We start from the raw sequence: 14,656 nt of genomic DNA, 5'->3' as shown, positions 1-14,656 counted from the left end.
AATTTTGATCGGGAACATATTTCCCTTCATCAGGGCTTTACAAGCGCGGCCATAATATATCAATAAAGTTGAAAAATGATTTATTACCTGACCTCTTACAAGATTTATGTTGCGCTACCGCCTTGCGCCTCCGCTCTTAAAGTTGATGTGTTCGCCTCCTTCCTGCTTTTTCTTATTCACATCACTTGAGATACAAAAACACAAGATTGATGAATCGAATAAATCTCTCGCGAGAGCTTCCAGCACACCATTGATGGCCCCTGCGTGCATGCATAATGCAGCAAGGTGAGATCTCGCTCAGTCAATCACCGGAGACGCCGGCCGACGACGCTTACTGCAAAAATATCATTTCATATCAAATCTATTGACGCGCATTCAACAAACACTAGACCAGCAGAAATGCACTGATATCTTAGGTGCCATTGTGCTTCAGCTTAATCAGTTATTTTTAATTATAATGAAAAACAGTCGATTTTTATCTGTATTTACAAGGGTTTATGGAAAGAACAGAAATTTTACACTATTTGTAAATTTTATTTTTTTCATATTTATACATAAATGTCGGTATTATAATTTTTCCCTTGTGCCAAATTTCTGATACTGTATAATTATGAGTGATTAGAAGTATATATGTAATTATAGTGGCAGTACCATATTAAAAATGAAATTGATTTGTTGCTCAGATTTACAAATGCTAAATTCTATAATGTACTTAAGCCTGAATTTTAACAAGGCTGTAAGCAGTAAGTCGTTACACGTCTATTGTACTAACGATTGAATTTCTAATAGTTATGAATTATACATGAGATTGAATACAAATACAAAGAGAGAAATATTTTATTTATTCCAAATCATTTGACTATTTAAATTATTAAATTACCTAAAATTATCTTTTATATTTTTATTCTAACAATAATTGAATAATTATGTATTATTAAATCCTCTAATTTATTGAGGGCATAAAAAGCTCCAAACTAAGTTGAGTGAGAACAGACTGAAAATGTGCATAACAAGCAAAGATATAGGGTAATAAATTAAATTAAAAGACAAAATTTGTAAACAATTAACATTTTGCCACACACTATTAGCTAGGATATGAGGGATATGTGTTTTGACCAAATTCAAATTTCGATGATTATATTGGTTGTTAGTTTAAGCTTTTCTTGGCTCATCAACAATTGATATAATATTAAAAATAAAATAGCAATCACAATTCAAAGAGTGATCTTGCTAAATTTCTTTAGTAATGTTCATCATAATAAAAAGTCTTAGAAATCATCATACAAATCATGATGCACATCATCCAGATTTCCGATCATCTCAGAAGTTTCCTGTTTCCCAGGAATTTCGCAAATAAATCCCCTTTCCTTGATGCATGGATCATCGACCAACTCTCCAAGGAAAACAGATCCACACGAATTGGCTACGCTCTGGTTTTTGTACTCATTGGGCTCCTCAGGACTTTTGCGCCAAAGGTAACTTTGTATATCCAGTTTTTCCCCATCCATCCAAACAAAATTTGAAGCATCCATGTGTCTGTCATAACTGACCGCTACCCACCAGTGATAGTTTGGAATCGTTTTATTCGCCTCGTTGGACACAAACCTCAACAACTTTTTAGTCTTCGGCGCAGCTAATACCATGCGTTTGTTGGCACAGAGCGCAACTGCATTTGTCCAATTAGTCTGTAGAATATCTAAAAGTATTAAAATGATTTTACATAGAAAAGGCAACCTTACTTCATGGGCGAAGAAAGTGTAAACCTTTTTAGTTAAAAAGGTCAATGATTCTTCTGCAGCTTCAACCTATGTATATAAATAAGATGAATTAATAAAATGTTTATTTGCAAAGAAAATGAAGGAAAAAGGAACTATTTTAAATAAAATTATAGACAATTTTATCTCACATCAGCAGAAGTATGCGTATTTCAATTTTTTCTTTGACTCCCTATGCAACATTCTGCAATTGACATTCAGGTTTTGTAAAAATATTTATTCCTAAATTTAATGTGATATATAATATTATCTGCAGGGATATTAAAATTGCATTGTATTTTAATAATCTTAAAAGATTTTATTATTATAACATTATTATCTTTCAAGTGGTCTGAATATAGAACGTATATATCTGATTTTCATTATTTTAAGCTTTGAAAAAATTGTATAAATTATTTAAATCAAATTAACTTATTGCCCAGGAGATATTTATGCTGTTTATTTTTATTTCATTTCATTCATTTTCATTCATTTTATTTGCACATCTTGTAAAATCTTCAACTATTTATTTTTAGTTGGAAAAATATCGTAAATCTGAAAACACGTCTAGTCTTTATTTATATGAATTTACAAACTGTGCTTGGTAATCATAAAAATAAGTCATGGAAATACCTCGTACTGAGATGCATTCATTTTCTTTTCAAGTTGAAACTTGATTGCTTTCAGTTGGCTCTCTTTGTTGCTTAAATCAGCGCTCTGCAAAAAAATAATAATTGTGTAGTGAAACTAAATATTTTATATCATTATATTTTTTTATAATTTCTGCTCGTAATCCCTAATCAGTTCCTTAGAATTAGAATAAGCGATTATGTCACAGTTTTCATACCATTGAAGTAATGCGATACACCATTGTACTGACGTCCACCAGATAAAAAGCGACGGCAAGGCCATACAAGGCCCTTAATATGGTCATATCCTTCAAATCCATCACTCGTATTCACTCCTTCATTTTTAAATAAGTGAGAAGTTTAAATTTTCTTGAAACTTTTTTATCAAACTTCCGCCAGCATATAAAAAAGATTGCCATGGGTAGGGAAATGTTCTTATTTGGATTATAATTTCCTTAATGATCTTTTTTAATTTCTTGATTAATTTTACCACATCCTGTGAAATATAAAAGTTGGTTTGTATGAATAGTTAACTGAAAAACAATACACTTTCGAGAAAAATCCATTAAAAAAAAATAATAAATAAACTGTGGGACAAAATAGTTTTTTAATTAAACGTAAAATTTTCTAGGTCAAAAGTTAATGTGGTAGAATAATAAGACGATAAAATTTTTCATTAAATAACATTGATTCTCAATTTGATCGCTCAATATTGCATAATTCATCATTCACGGCGAGTCGCTTTTGAAAAACGACGCAGATCGAATTTCAGTGGCGAGCGGCGGATTACACGCGGATAATGCATTTACAAGAGCCATTGTCTTTATTGGAATGAGCTACTGATTGGAATGCCCGATCTCGAACCCACGGCGATATTTTATTATTATTATTAATGCCGGGGCGTCCCGTGGAGAGCTGCTCTCTGCGTGCTGCATATTGATCAGGTGCCGGTAATGCTCGGACAAAATTCCTCTCCGTGTTTTCACGTGGGATATCAATTTGAAAGACCACCCACCGGAGATATTATTCTCATAAAATATACATTCCGAATCGCTTTTGGCACCGCAATCAAGTGGAAATCGTTTGTCACAAATTCAAATCAGAGCTGGAACGAACTTGCGCCGCGAGAAACTCTATTTCGAACGCGACTTGATTTTAAAAAATCACTACACGTTTCTAATTCCCAGCAGAAGTCGAGAAAGCAGAACAGCGTGTTGATCCCGTTTTATCCTTGCGAGCGCCGTAATTTATTAGGGCGCGCGAAAGAAGAGCGTTCCGGGAGATGTATGGCAGACAAGCGGCGGTGTTAACTTCCGCAATTAATCGGTGCCATTCTTGATGGGTACATTTTCAGCACCAGCTGTTCAACTCGTCCGGATTATATTGGCCCAGATCGATATAAATCTAGTTGCAGGAAAATTTATTAGTCAGGCCGTCGTCATTAGCGCGCAAAAACTTCTTCTTGCTTCAAACGTGCAGTGCTTTTCTTCTCATATCTCTCTTTCTCTGGGTGCTGCGGAAATAAGAAAGGCTTTTGCGCGCCGAGATCATTGTCTGATATATCAGCAAGAGCTAGATTTATCCTCCAACTTGTTCTCGGCGACTTTTATGTGCAGACACGTGAGATGCGCACCGCGTGATAAAGTATAATGCGCTGGTCTATAACTTAAATGCATTGCGCAGTGAAATGCAGAGATTTTTCCATTTTACAAGTAATAAATGAACTGCATTAGTAAAATATTATGAAACAACATAAAATACAAAGTTATTTTCGTCTAAATTAGTTAAATATATTTTGAACTCTTCTAAATATTTAAGCTATATTTTTTTTAAATTGAAGTTTTATTATATATTTATATATCATTTGACATTTTACCTGAAAATATTGATATTCCTAATAAAAAAGAAAATAAAAATAAAAATAAAAATAATTATATACTGGATCTTCTCAATGTTTATACAACATATCATGATAACATTTCAAATTAGTAAATTAACTTTTCCTTCATCTTTGTGGTCCGCCCGTATTAATTAAAAAAAGGTTAATTAAGTTCATACTTTAGATAAATCTCGATTTTAACTCAAAGGGAGGCCTCATACCAATGATGAAAATGATATTTCATTGTTGTTACCCAATTATTGGCTTTACTAGGTTGATGGTACCATGTATGATTGGTCAACAATAAAAAAATTGTGGTGTGGACCCCCATTGAAACTCATATAATTTGATTATAAAAGTGGTTGATTGCGACAAGAATTCAATGTTGAGTGGTGAATATTAGGCGTTTCAGAGTAAAACAAAAATTAATTGAGGTTGAACGAAACGTGTTTTAGGCAGAGTAATAATGTAATATTAAATGTTATTAAATATTTTGAGACTCCACACCATTCAAAATAAATCTAAAAACTTGTGAATTCTGTAAATATAAAGTTTTGCAATTGTCGAATTTAACATACAATTTTAATATTAATCTCTCAAAGGGGAACTATTTCTCATTTTTTTATAGCTTTCACTCTATTTTTGATAAGATTATTTCTCAGCACCTTTAAAGAATCAAAAATATATAGTAAAAATTATAAATCTAGCTATTCTCGTTATTTAATTTTGCTTCAAAAAAGGTAAAGAAAAACAGGTTTCTTGATAATTCCTGCCGTGAAAATTGAACTCTTAACAAGGAAACGCACTCAAATTGCTCGCCCCTTTCACGGTTGGATCGGAGGTCAAAGGCCCTCTTTCACCGCGGCTCCAAATCCCGACTAATTCATTGCCGGCTGAAAATGCAGAGTGTGTATTTTCGAAGCTCGGCCTTTTAATTAATGCACGAGCTGAGTGAAATCTTTTGATGTGTCTGGTGCTTATTACAGGGCGGAGGAAAAAAGTGAAGCTATTTAGGCAGAGCTGCTGGCTGAGATGTGAAAAAGCGGCGGCTTGATGAAGGGCTCTGTTGACCTATCTGACGACACGTCGTATCTTACAAACCGCACGGCTGTCGCCTCTAAACTGTCAACCTTTTTTAGAACACGCCACATCCTCGGCTTTACTGCTTAAAATCTCTCGGGCTCGATTAGTAGTGACATTCTAGAAGCCCCTTCGTCGTCGAGTCGCGCGCGCACGAATAACAACAACACGAGTTTTGTGGAGGAAAACGAAACGGCGACATATTCGTTCCGCCCGAAATGCTTTTCATTCCCGGGCCACCACTCCATGTGCTTGTAATTATTTACGCGCGCCACGTCATAAATGTCACCACTCTCGAAGAGCCAGAGAGGAAATGCGGCCGGATCAGTGTCACTCCCTATCATAAAACTTGAGTGTCCAAATTTGACGAGATGCTATCAATTCTGGAACCCCCATCTAGAAATATTCAAGATTTTTAAAGGAAGCGAGAAGTGCAAAAAAAATCATTTTGACACATTAATTCAACATTTCATTTCTAAATTATTACTTGTGACCAATCGCCTTTATGTGGAAAAAATTTCATGTCTAACATGCATGATTTCAATAAACATATTAAAAATGTACTCTAATTGTAAGCTTCACTTGAATGCACAGTTATTTTTCTAGATTAAATTGTTTCTTTCATTAAAATTAAAGAAAAACGCTAAATGTATTAAAATCTTATTGGTGTTTATTATTTTTCAAGCAATTATAATTAAAACTTTGCTTTATTTATAGAACGCTCCATAAAATTTTTGTGGGCGAGTTTTGCAATTCGAACAATTAAATTTAAATGTGTTGCTGTTGGGCCCTTTCTGATTGTAAAAAGTTGTTTGAAATTGACGGGAACTTAAGATTTGTTATGTATATAAGATTAAAAAAAAAACTAAATATCTAAGTAAGAGATCCTCAATTTAACATCAATACATTTGTAATACAGTATAAATTATTACCATAGCTGTTCATTCATACATTTATCGCAATAAAATTTTTATATATTATTTATATAATAACTTTTCCCTATAAAATATGCCCACTATTACACTACAGATTGTATTTTAATACACATGGTTACTATATGTGAGCAAGATATAAATATATCATTAATTATGGACTATTTTTTTAAGTAACTTTTTAAATTGCATTTTTGAAAATATTATAAAAATATTTGATAATAATAAAATTTATTTTAAAAATATAAATATTAAAATTTTTTATATTAAAAAACTATTATTTTTATTTTTATTTTGTTCTTTAAAAAAATGTGTTAAAACTTTTTGTTATAATCAATAATAATCTTAAGTTAATTAGTTTATTATAAAAAGCATTGTTTTCTCAATCACGATCTATGACACTCTAATTTAGAAGCAGCACATTTTCATATTATATAGACACTGCATAAAAAATACTTCTATTTAAATCAGAAAGATCTAATTCACTTATCATCCCTCTCGCTTGTTTTTATAATATTTTTTCAATTGGGCAAATAATATAACCTTCTGATCATTGCTGATCATTAAAATAAAATTATCATCATATATTAAATTTTTAACTAATTCAAAAGAAATGAATTTGCAAGGAAAAAAAGTATTAAAAAATGTGCAAAATTTTAGCAGTTTGCTTATAAAATTCAGCCTCTGTAAGGTTGATCTCCTGTGCATGTCGACATAAATGCGCACCCTTGTTAATGGAGGTAAGCCTCAAGAAGACCACACGCTTTAATTAACTGAAAACGGCCGGGCAGTGACGCGCGTGGCAATCAAGCTAATTGCGAGGCGTCGCAGATAAATCTTGGCGCGCGCGTGACTCAGCGTGACAGCCGAACCGCAATCGCGCGCTGAATCAATTGCGAGCGCGGGGGTGGCGTGTGATTTGTTTGGGTGTCGCGAGAATCGGGCGGGCGGGGGATGCTCGGCACCCCTGACCCCTTATTACCCGATAATTTATTGAGCGTGTGTGCGATTAGAATCAAGTAAGCAGGCAGCGCGCGCGGTTCGATTTAACCCGGCAATAATTAACTCGGCTCTGCGAGATTTACGACCCGTCGCTGCCGCCGGAGCCGTGCGCGTCGTAACTCATTCTGTGTGAAATCTGCTCTGTCTTTGGCCTAATTTATACACATATTTTTATCCCTGCCCCCTTTATGAATTCATCCCACTTGCAGTATTGCAGGGGCGCAATTTGCTGAGATTTGGGGCGAAAAAAATTTTGAAATTTTTTTAGTTATTGCAAATATTTTGAAGAAAAGGATGTGCAAAATTATTTTTAATTCATAAAATTGAGTCATTCTGCAATGACTTAAAAGTCTGCGAAACTTCTATGGAATATTTTTCAGCCTCTTCGCCAAAGCAAGACATTACATCATTAAACTTAGAATTTGGTATAATTACGCTTAAATATAATAATTTTTAGATTTCCTCTTCCTTAGACACATTTCCTTGGACTTTTTAGCCTAATGCTTCTGCCTTTTCTTTAAAAATAAAGACTTTTCAAGCAGTTTATTTTTTACTTTTTAGATCTATTTAATCTAACGAGATTAATTTTAAAAAATATTGAAGATATTCCAGTTTGTCAATTTGTGAATTAAATTGAAATAATTGATCAAATTTCCAGAATAGTCAACTTTTTACGTAAAAAATTACACTAATATCAATTTAAAAATTTAGAGACATATAACTCAAAAGTTTGTAAAGAATTGTAAAAAATATCATGATGTTTCATGATGTCTATTCACTTCGATTCCTCCCAATTCCAAAAAATTCCCCTCACGTAAGTCCAATTAATCAGCGGAAGGCGCGCCCCTGTTCTCGCAGGACGGGCTGCGAGGCGCGGATAATTTAAGGGCAACAGCTGCCGCGCTAATGTGACCGATGATGAATATTTATGGACCCGTGTTTAATTTGTTTACTTTTTACAAATTTGAAACGAGAAACACTCTGTGCCTCTGCTCTCTCGGAAAACATTTTTATAGCCGCAGCGCCATAAAACGCAACGACTGCGTTTCTTTGTTGTCTGCGCGCTCTGGCCGGCAGCTTTTTATGTGGATTAATTAATTCCCTGGTGGGTAATGCGTTGTTGTTGTTTTTAGCGCGATGCCGACGCCGCCACGGCCGTCTACTTTATTGCCGCGATCTATTTTCAAAATAATGTGATGGCCCTTTCCGATTTGATTGTCGTGCCGTTGGGTCCTGCGCTTGCAGTGAGAAAGACTTTCTCGCAGATTAAAGACCGCCACGCCAAGCCAAATGACTCTTTGTTCCTCAGAGTGTATTTTTGGAATCAGATTTCATCAATCAAGGCCAGATTGATTTCACACTCTATGTGCCAGAAATTGTGTTTTAAGTTTCTAAGTTTGAAGATGAGTAGCAAGGCACTAATTGACGATACTGTTTGGTAGAAATTTCAAGAGATAGTATCAATGTGGAGAAGTGTTAGTAGATCAGAATTATTCCTACCCCGAATTTCATTAAATTCTAAAAATTCTTGTTTTTCAAGTTTTTAAGACAAGTTCAGCAGGTGGTGGTTTTCTTTACATTTTGAAGATCTTTTTGGGTCGATGGCTGTAGTAAAAAAATTATTCTATTTTTCTGTATGTAAATTAATTTTTTTTAATAGAAAAATTAATTATTTCAAGCTTGCCAAATTTACGAGTTGCTATTAATGAGAGACTCGATTGATTTATCAAATCAAAACATAATTATTTTTTAATGTACAATCAAGATGGATAAGGAGTATAAATTCTGAAATATAAATTGTTTATTCCGGTTTATTCACAATTAGAGTTGGATACATGGAGTTTTTTTTTTTTTAGTAAGAATTTTCTTTTCTGGCTATTTTTTTCCTTGTATCATTAACGATAATTATTAAACCTGCTTTTTTCTTTTTATCTTCTGTAAAAATTTACCGTTAATTGACATTTAGTTTTTTCATACACTTAGTTTTCAAAAATAATAAAAATAAATTTATGTCAACTATTATTTCTAATATAATTTGATAAAAATCTCAAAATATATTATAATTTGGTTGCAAATTTTTCCTCGTCAAAAAGGTTTTCTTTAAATAACATATTAAGCTTGTCGACGGGGTTGTATTATGACTATTTCATGTGAAAACGTCAGTAATTCACAAATTCTTTTTGAGAACACCACCTTTTTTTAAATAAACCTTTCCCAAGAAAATACATCAAATATATGCTTTTCAAATTTGAAAATTATTTTCTTTATGTACTTCTGTTATATTTTATATTCAACATTAAAACCTATCAAGAATCGAACAGCAAATTTCTCAAAGAGCTGTTGGGATGGACGTTTGGAAGCTGCCACAAAATTCCAGTTTTGTCTCCAAATCTATTTTACAGCACGTCGTAAAAATGTGTATTTTATTATAAAACGCGTGTCTATGCTGCGCAGCTCCTCTTTTATGGTACACACAGCACATACACTTGGGAAATAAAGTGTACTTCAGACAAGGGTGGTACAAACACACACTGCGGTTCAAGATACGTATTCTGTTGTTCTCTCCATCCACTATCGTCTGCCCTTTCTCTCTCTCTCGCGCGCAACATTTTCCACGCGCCGCCAAATATAATACGGCCATAAATATATTTTATTATTTAAATGGCCCCTGGAGAGAAACTAGGGCGCAATGAGTTATCGCTCCATAAATAAGCGACGGGCGCAAGAAATTAACTCTTCCGCATGCAGTGCTCGGCAAATTTGTCACTTTCCTGCCAACGGCATAAAGCAGCAGCTTTTCTCGCGAATTTGCGACGTCGCCGCGCGTTTTTTCTCTCATATTTCTGCCGAAATCCCTGTGGTGCGTTTTGAGGCTTTTACGGTGGTTTTCGCGGCGAGGAGGTGGCAAGCGTCTGAAACCCATCAACTACTCAAAATGTGTATGAACGGCAGGTTATGCAACTGGCACAACGTGTGTACCAACCCGGCTGCATACATTTAAAAATTAGTACAATTCAAATTTATTTTATAATAAATTATTATTTTCAATAATATGAAGGGTAAATTCAATTAATTTAGGGAAATTATGATCATAAAAATTCAGCAACATTAATTAAATTTTCATATCCGAATTTACTGCAAATTGATATTTAATGAAGTTACCATACACTCACTTAATTAATTCGATAATTTTATATAAAAAGAGTTTTTTCACGTCTATTTATGGTGACAAGAGTGCACGTTAATTGAGAGGCTGCGTAATGTCATCAGCACCGGTCTCGTAACGTAATCACGCGTCAAGTGGCTAAATCTTAATTAACCGCTCAGCAGCTTTTTTATCCTGCGAGTGCGAGGAGAGAGGATTTTTTTAATTAGAAAATTTAATTAGGCGCGGACGAGTGAGGCCTGATTGAGGTCGTGTTTGCTCAACGGAAATTGGAATCGCTCGGCGCTTGCACAAAAGATTTGCGTGCGGCGCCATTATCCGCTAATATTGGCCGGGACAATATCGCTGAGCGCGCGAAAGAAGAGAGCGTCAGCATGTTTGGTTTTGCGACGAGCGAAATTCCCTCTCCGAAGCACTTTTGTCAACAAATTAACTCGCGTATCGCTCGGCGCCAGCGACAATAGATTATATTCCTCCTTGCGTTCAAATTTTCGAAAAAATATATACAAAAAAATAAGGGGAGCGAATCTTCGCGTTGAAATTTATTGTGTTCTAAAAGCGCCTGCTTTCTTTCTTTTTCTCTCTGCTGGGTAATAAATTTATGAAATATGTGATAAAGAGTGAAAAATTGTAATGGAACATGTTTGGTGTGAGAGAAAGAGCTGCTTTTAGACTGTAATATTATAAATGAGTGTGCGCGCGGTCGTTGCAGGGTGATATGATAATTCCGGGAAAGCTGCCGAGGGTGCACTCGCATTATTCACATTTTATTTGTCATAATCGTTATTTATGACGCCTTCAGACTTGCATATCGCGAAACGGCTACACATTTTGAACAGCGTTATCGTGGACTGGCAATTTGTTTGTGGGAAATGCGATTACGAAGATTGGCAGAAGCAAAATTTATGGCAGTCTAATCACATTAAAAAAAAATATGTTAACTATTATTAATTAGGTACATACAAATTATTAAAATGATAATCATCTCAAATTGAGTTATTTTTAAATATAAAAAAATTATTTTTTTATACCAATTACTTTTTTTAAATTAAATTAAACAGACTAAATTTTCCATTTCATTTTATTTTTCATTTAATTTTGATAATAGAAACAAATTTGAGAAGATCAAGAAGTATATTTATTCTACTCGTGTTCCATTTTCCAGTAAGCGCATGTTACAATTAAAAGTAAAATTAATTAGTACCAATGTGAAAATTAATGAAGATTAGGTAAAAATGTAATTTACTACACTATAATTTAAAACCCAAGATTACTTATAAATCCCGATCATCTTGGACGTCTCTGTTCGTATTGAGTGCCACGACAGTTAAAAATTAAAATAACTGAAATAAGCAACCAATAAAAGCTAATATATGCATAAAAATATTTTATAATATCTTGAATCTTGATTTAAAAAACAAACAAATTTAAATGGACCTAATACCACATTTAAATAAATTTTTTTTAATTTTACCGACAAAAAAATAGTTTCAGAAATAAATTTAATATCTAGGAGAAAAACAGATGCAGAAAATTATGGGAATGAAATGCTTGCATTGAAAGACGGTCATAAATGCAAATTGCCGAGTGCAAATTCATATTTTGTGAGTGGAGACCATATTTTATATTTTTAATGTTTGGGCTGTTTTTATCAGCGAATAAAAAAGCCCATTACCCTGTGCGGCGCACGCGGCCGTGGTCGAGCGAGAGAAGTGCAGGCAGGGGTGATAAGTTGGCCCGATAATATTGCTACAATGGCACCCAGCGAGGGTCTAGATATATTTTATAATGGCGCACAACACACACACAGAGTATAAACACACACATAAAATACGATCTGTTTCATGATTTTAAAAATATCTTGATCGTCGTAAATTTCGCAGTTAAACAGCAGAGCGCCCATATTACCATACGCGGCCAGCCAGCAAATAAATTTCTCCTTTTCCGTAAATCTTGCACGCCGCATATTGCTGCGGTGCTTTATTATGTGTTTTTTTCCACGTTTATTTATTCGCATTGTTTCACGGACCATTTTTATGCTGGCTGCGGCGCGACAAAAACATTTTTCATTATTTATTGCGCTTCCAAAGCGCCGTTTTGATACTCAAATTGCAGCAGTCGGCAAAAACTGCGCGCATACAAAAACAAACACACACGCCTTTCCCAAGTGTTATTTAATAAACTGTATAGGAAGAACAGAGCATGGGACAACGAAGCTCCCTTTGTTAGTGTATTTTGCTTCTTTGTTTGAATAATTTAAATTGAAAACGTTTGCTGATTGAAAAAGTTTCTTCAAAAGTACAATATTAATTGGTTTTTTAAAGTTTAAACTATAAACAATTTAAATTAACTATTCATCCTAATTATCTTGCGTAAATTTTAAACAGAAATTAAGAAAAGGATAAACTCAGATAATTTTCTAAATTATTATCAACGCTATGTTTACGTAAATCTTGGATTTTTGCTTGCTCCTTTTAATTGCATTTTATACGTATTTTTTTAGCTGGGCCATGAGAAAACGAATGCTGAAAAATTATAATTCTATATTTTAAAAAATTCTCACATTTTTTTTATCTAATAATTAAACTTTTGCACAATTTAAGCGTCTAAGCAATTTAAAATTATTATCTGGATTAGATCTTTTTTTTTATTTTATTTATTATTTGTATGTGATCTATATTATTTGGCTTCTCTGTGTCATTCTTAAATTTAAATCCCTACAAAAACTATGCAATTTTTTTCACACATAAAAAGAATTAGAAACTAGAAAATAAATCAATTTCCTATATGAAAACTGTTTTTTACTAAAATGAAAGTAAAGTTAAAAAATATTATAAAGAAATCACAAAGTTGGTAATAATTAAACTTCCTCCATTAATTCAAAATTGTATGAAGATCAGTTTTTCGTTTAATCATTTTGTTGGGAAACTAAACTGTTATCCATTAAGCTTCTGTAAACAACTATAAGCTTAAAACTATCGATAAATATCCATGGCCATAAATAATTGATAATTGATTTTGCAAGCCGCCGCTCGTAATTCATCGCGAGCAAATTAATCACTTGCATATCTTGTGTGTAGGTGAGAGATAAGCGAGCGAAATGCACTATTTCCTATTTTATTGTTTTCCGCGCGTGTGCATCGTAATTGATGCCGCATGCGACATTTCAGTTAATTTGACCGCAACGAAAGGTCGCTCGGTGCTCACGGTACATAAATCTCCGTGCTGCCATAATAAAGCCAAACGATTGTTGCAAATAATTGTAGCGAGACTGTAAATCAGCAGTTGAATGCACGCGTGTCCGAACGGTGACCGCCGGCCATTTGACATGCAAATGAGCGCCGCTCTGTCATCTGCCCACCGACGACAATGAATCAAACACGCACATCATTTCCACTCCAATTTGCGAGCACGCTGTGTGACTTTTGCTGGGGCTGTTTGCTTTTTGCAATCAACCAGATCGCAGCCGGTACAAAGGTATTCGAATCGCTGACCAATCAATCAGTGCTTAATGCGTGGAATGGAAATTTTCCCCATTTTTGTGTCATTGATTTTGCTCTACATCGATTTCTGCAATCTCTAACTAAATAATATGACTCATTTCAAAACAAAAACCATTTTTTTTATTTTATTTCTTTTAAGGCATTTGATCATTTAATATTAATTTCATTTTAAACTTAAATGACTTTTTCAAGAAGTACGTTCCATTTTAACAATACTGCTGAATAAAACGGTATATTGCATCATAAAATTATTTACACTAATTTGTAATGAAAATGTAAACAATCTGATGTAGCAAATGGACGAGTGAACAACAACAATATTAAAAAATGATAAAATCAAAAGTTTACAAGTTTTATCAAGTTAAAATTAAACATAAGAAACAAAGTATGGCTTCGAATTTGAATTGTCAGCGGCTCTAATTAAAGTGAATCATTTAATATAATAATATATCAATGTTAAAAATATATTTTAAATTTTTCAGTGGCCCCAAAGAATTTAAATAAATTCAGGTCGATAGATTGTGATTCAAAAAACCAAAATAAGAATAACTAAAAAAATTTGTGTACGAATGACTAAATAAATGGGGAAAAATGACATAAAATATATGAATACAAAAGATATCGGATACACTTTTTATCCGCCTCCTTTTTTTAATTCTGAAACAAATTTTGCTCATTATAGGGGATTACAAGCAAATCTGCGATGGACGG

At 33.6% G+C, this 14,656-nt stretch overlaps 2 protein-coding genes across 2 annotated transcripts in view; one reads left to right on the top strand and one right to left on the bottom strand.

The window, feature by feature from the left end:
• The window catches only part of LOC132194190 (early endosome antigen 1-like), a 96,285-nt gene that overhangs the window by 58,800 nt on the left and 22,829 nt on the right, over positions 1-14,656 (top strand). The window lies entirely within an intron of this gene.
• LOC132194271 (uncharacterized) lies at positions 542-2,748 on the bottom strand. Its single transcript, XM_059615443.1, has 4 exons — positions 2,602-2,748; positions 2,388-2,471; positions 1,740-1,805; positions 542-1,685 (listed from the first exon to the last, which is right to left on the bottom strand). Exons 1-4 carry the CDS (start codon positions 2,701-2,703, stop codon positions 1,269-1,271), a joined length of 669 nt encoding a protein of 222 aa, XP_059471426.1. The 5' UTR covers positions 2,704-2,748; the 3' UTR covers positions 542-1,268.

The sequence above is a fragment of the Neocloeon triangulifer genome, unplaced genomic scaffold, assembly GCF_031216515.1.
Source record: "Neocloeon triangulifer isolate White Clay Creek 2 clone unplaced genomic scaffold, ASM3121651v1 ptg000006l, whole genome shotgun sequence".
NCBI lineage: Eukaryota > Metazoa > Arthropoda > Insecta > Ephemeroptera > Baetidae > Neocloeon > Neocloeon triangulifer.
This window is presented reverse-complemented; position numbering and strand designations above follow the sequence as displayed.

Coding starts and splice junctions, on each gene's coding strand:
- LOC132194271 (XM_059615443.1), bottom strand. CDS start 2,703: ATGGATTTGAAGGATATGACCATATTAAGGGCCTTGTATGGCCTTGCC. Junction 2,472..2,601: donor TGTATCGCATTACTTCAATG/GTATGAAAACTG, acceptor ATTTTTTTGCAG/AGCGCTGATTTAAGCAACAA. Junction 1,806..2,387: donor TGAATGCATCTCAGTACGAG/GTATTTCCATGA, acceptor TTATATACATAG/GTTGAAGCTGCAGAAGAATC.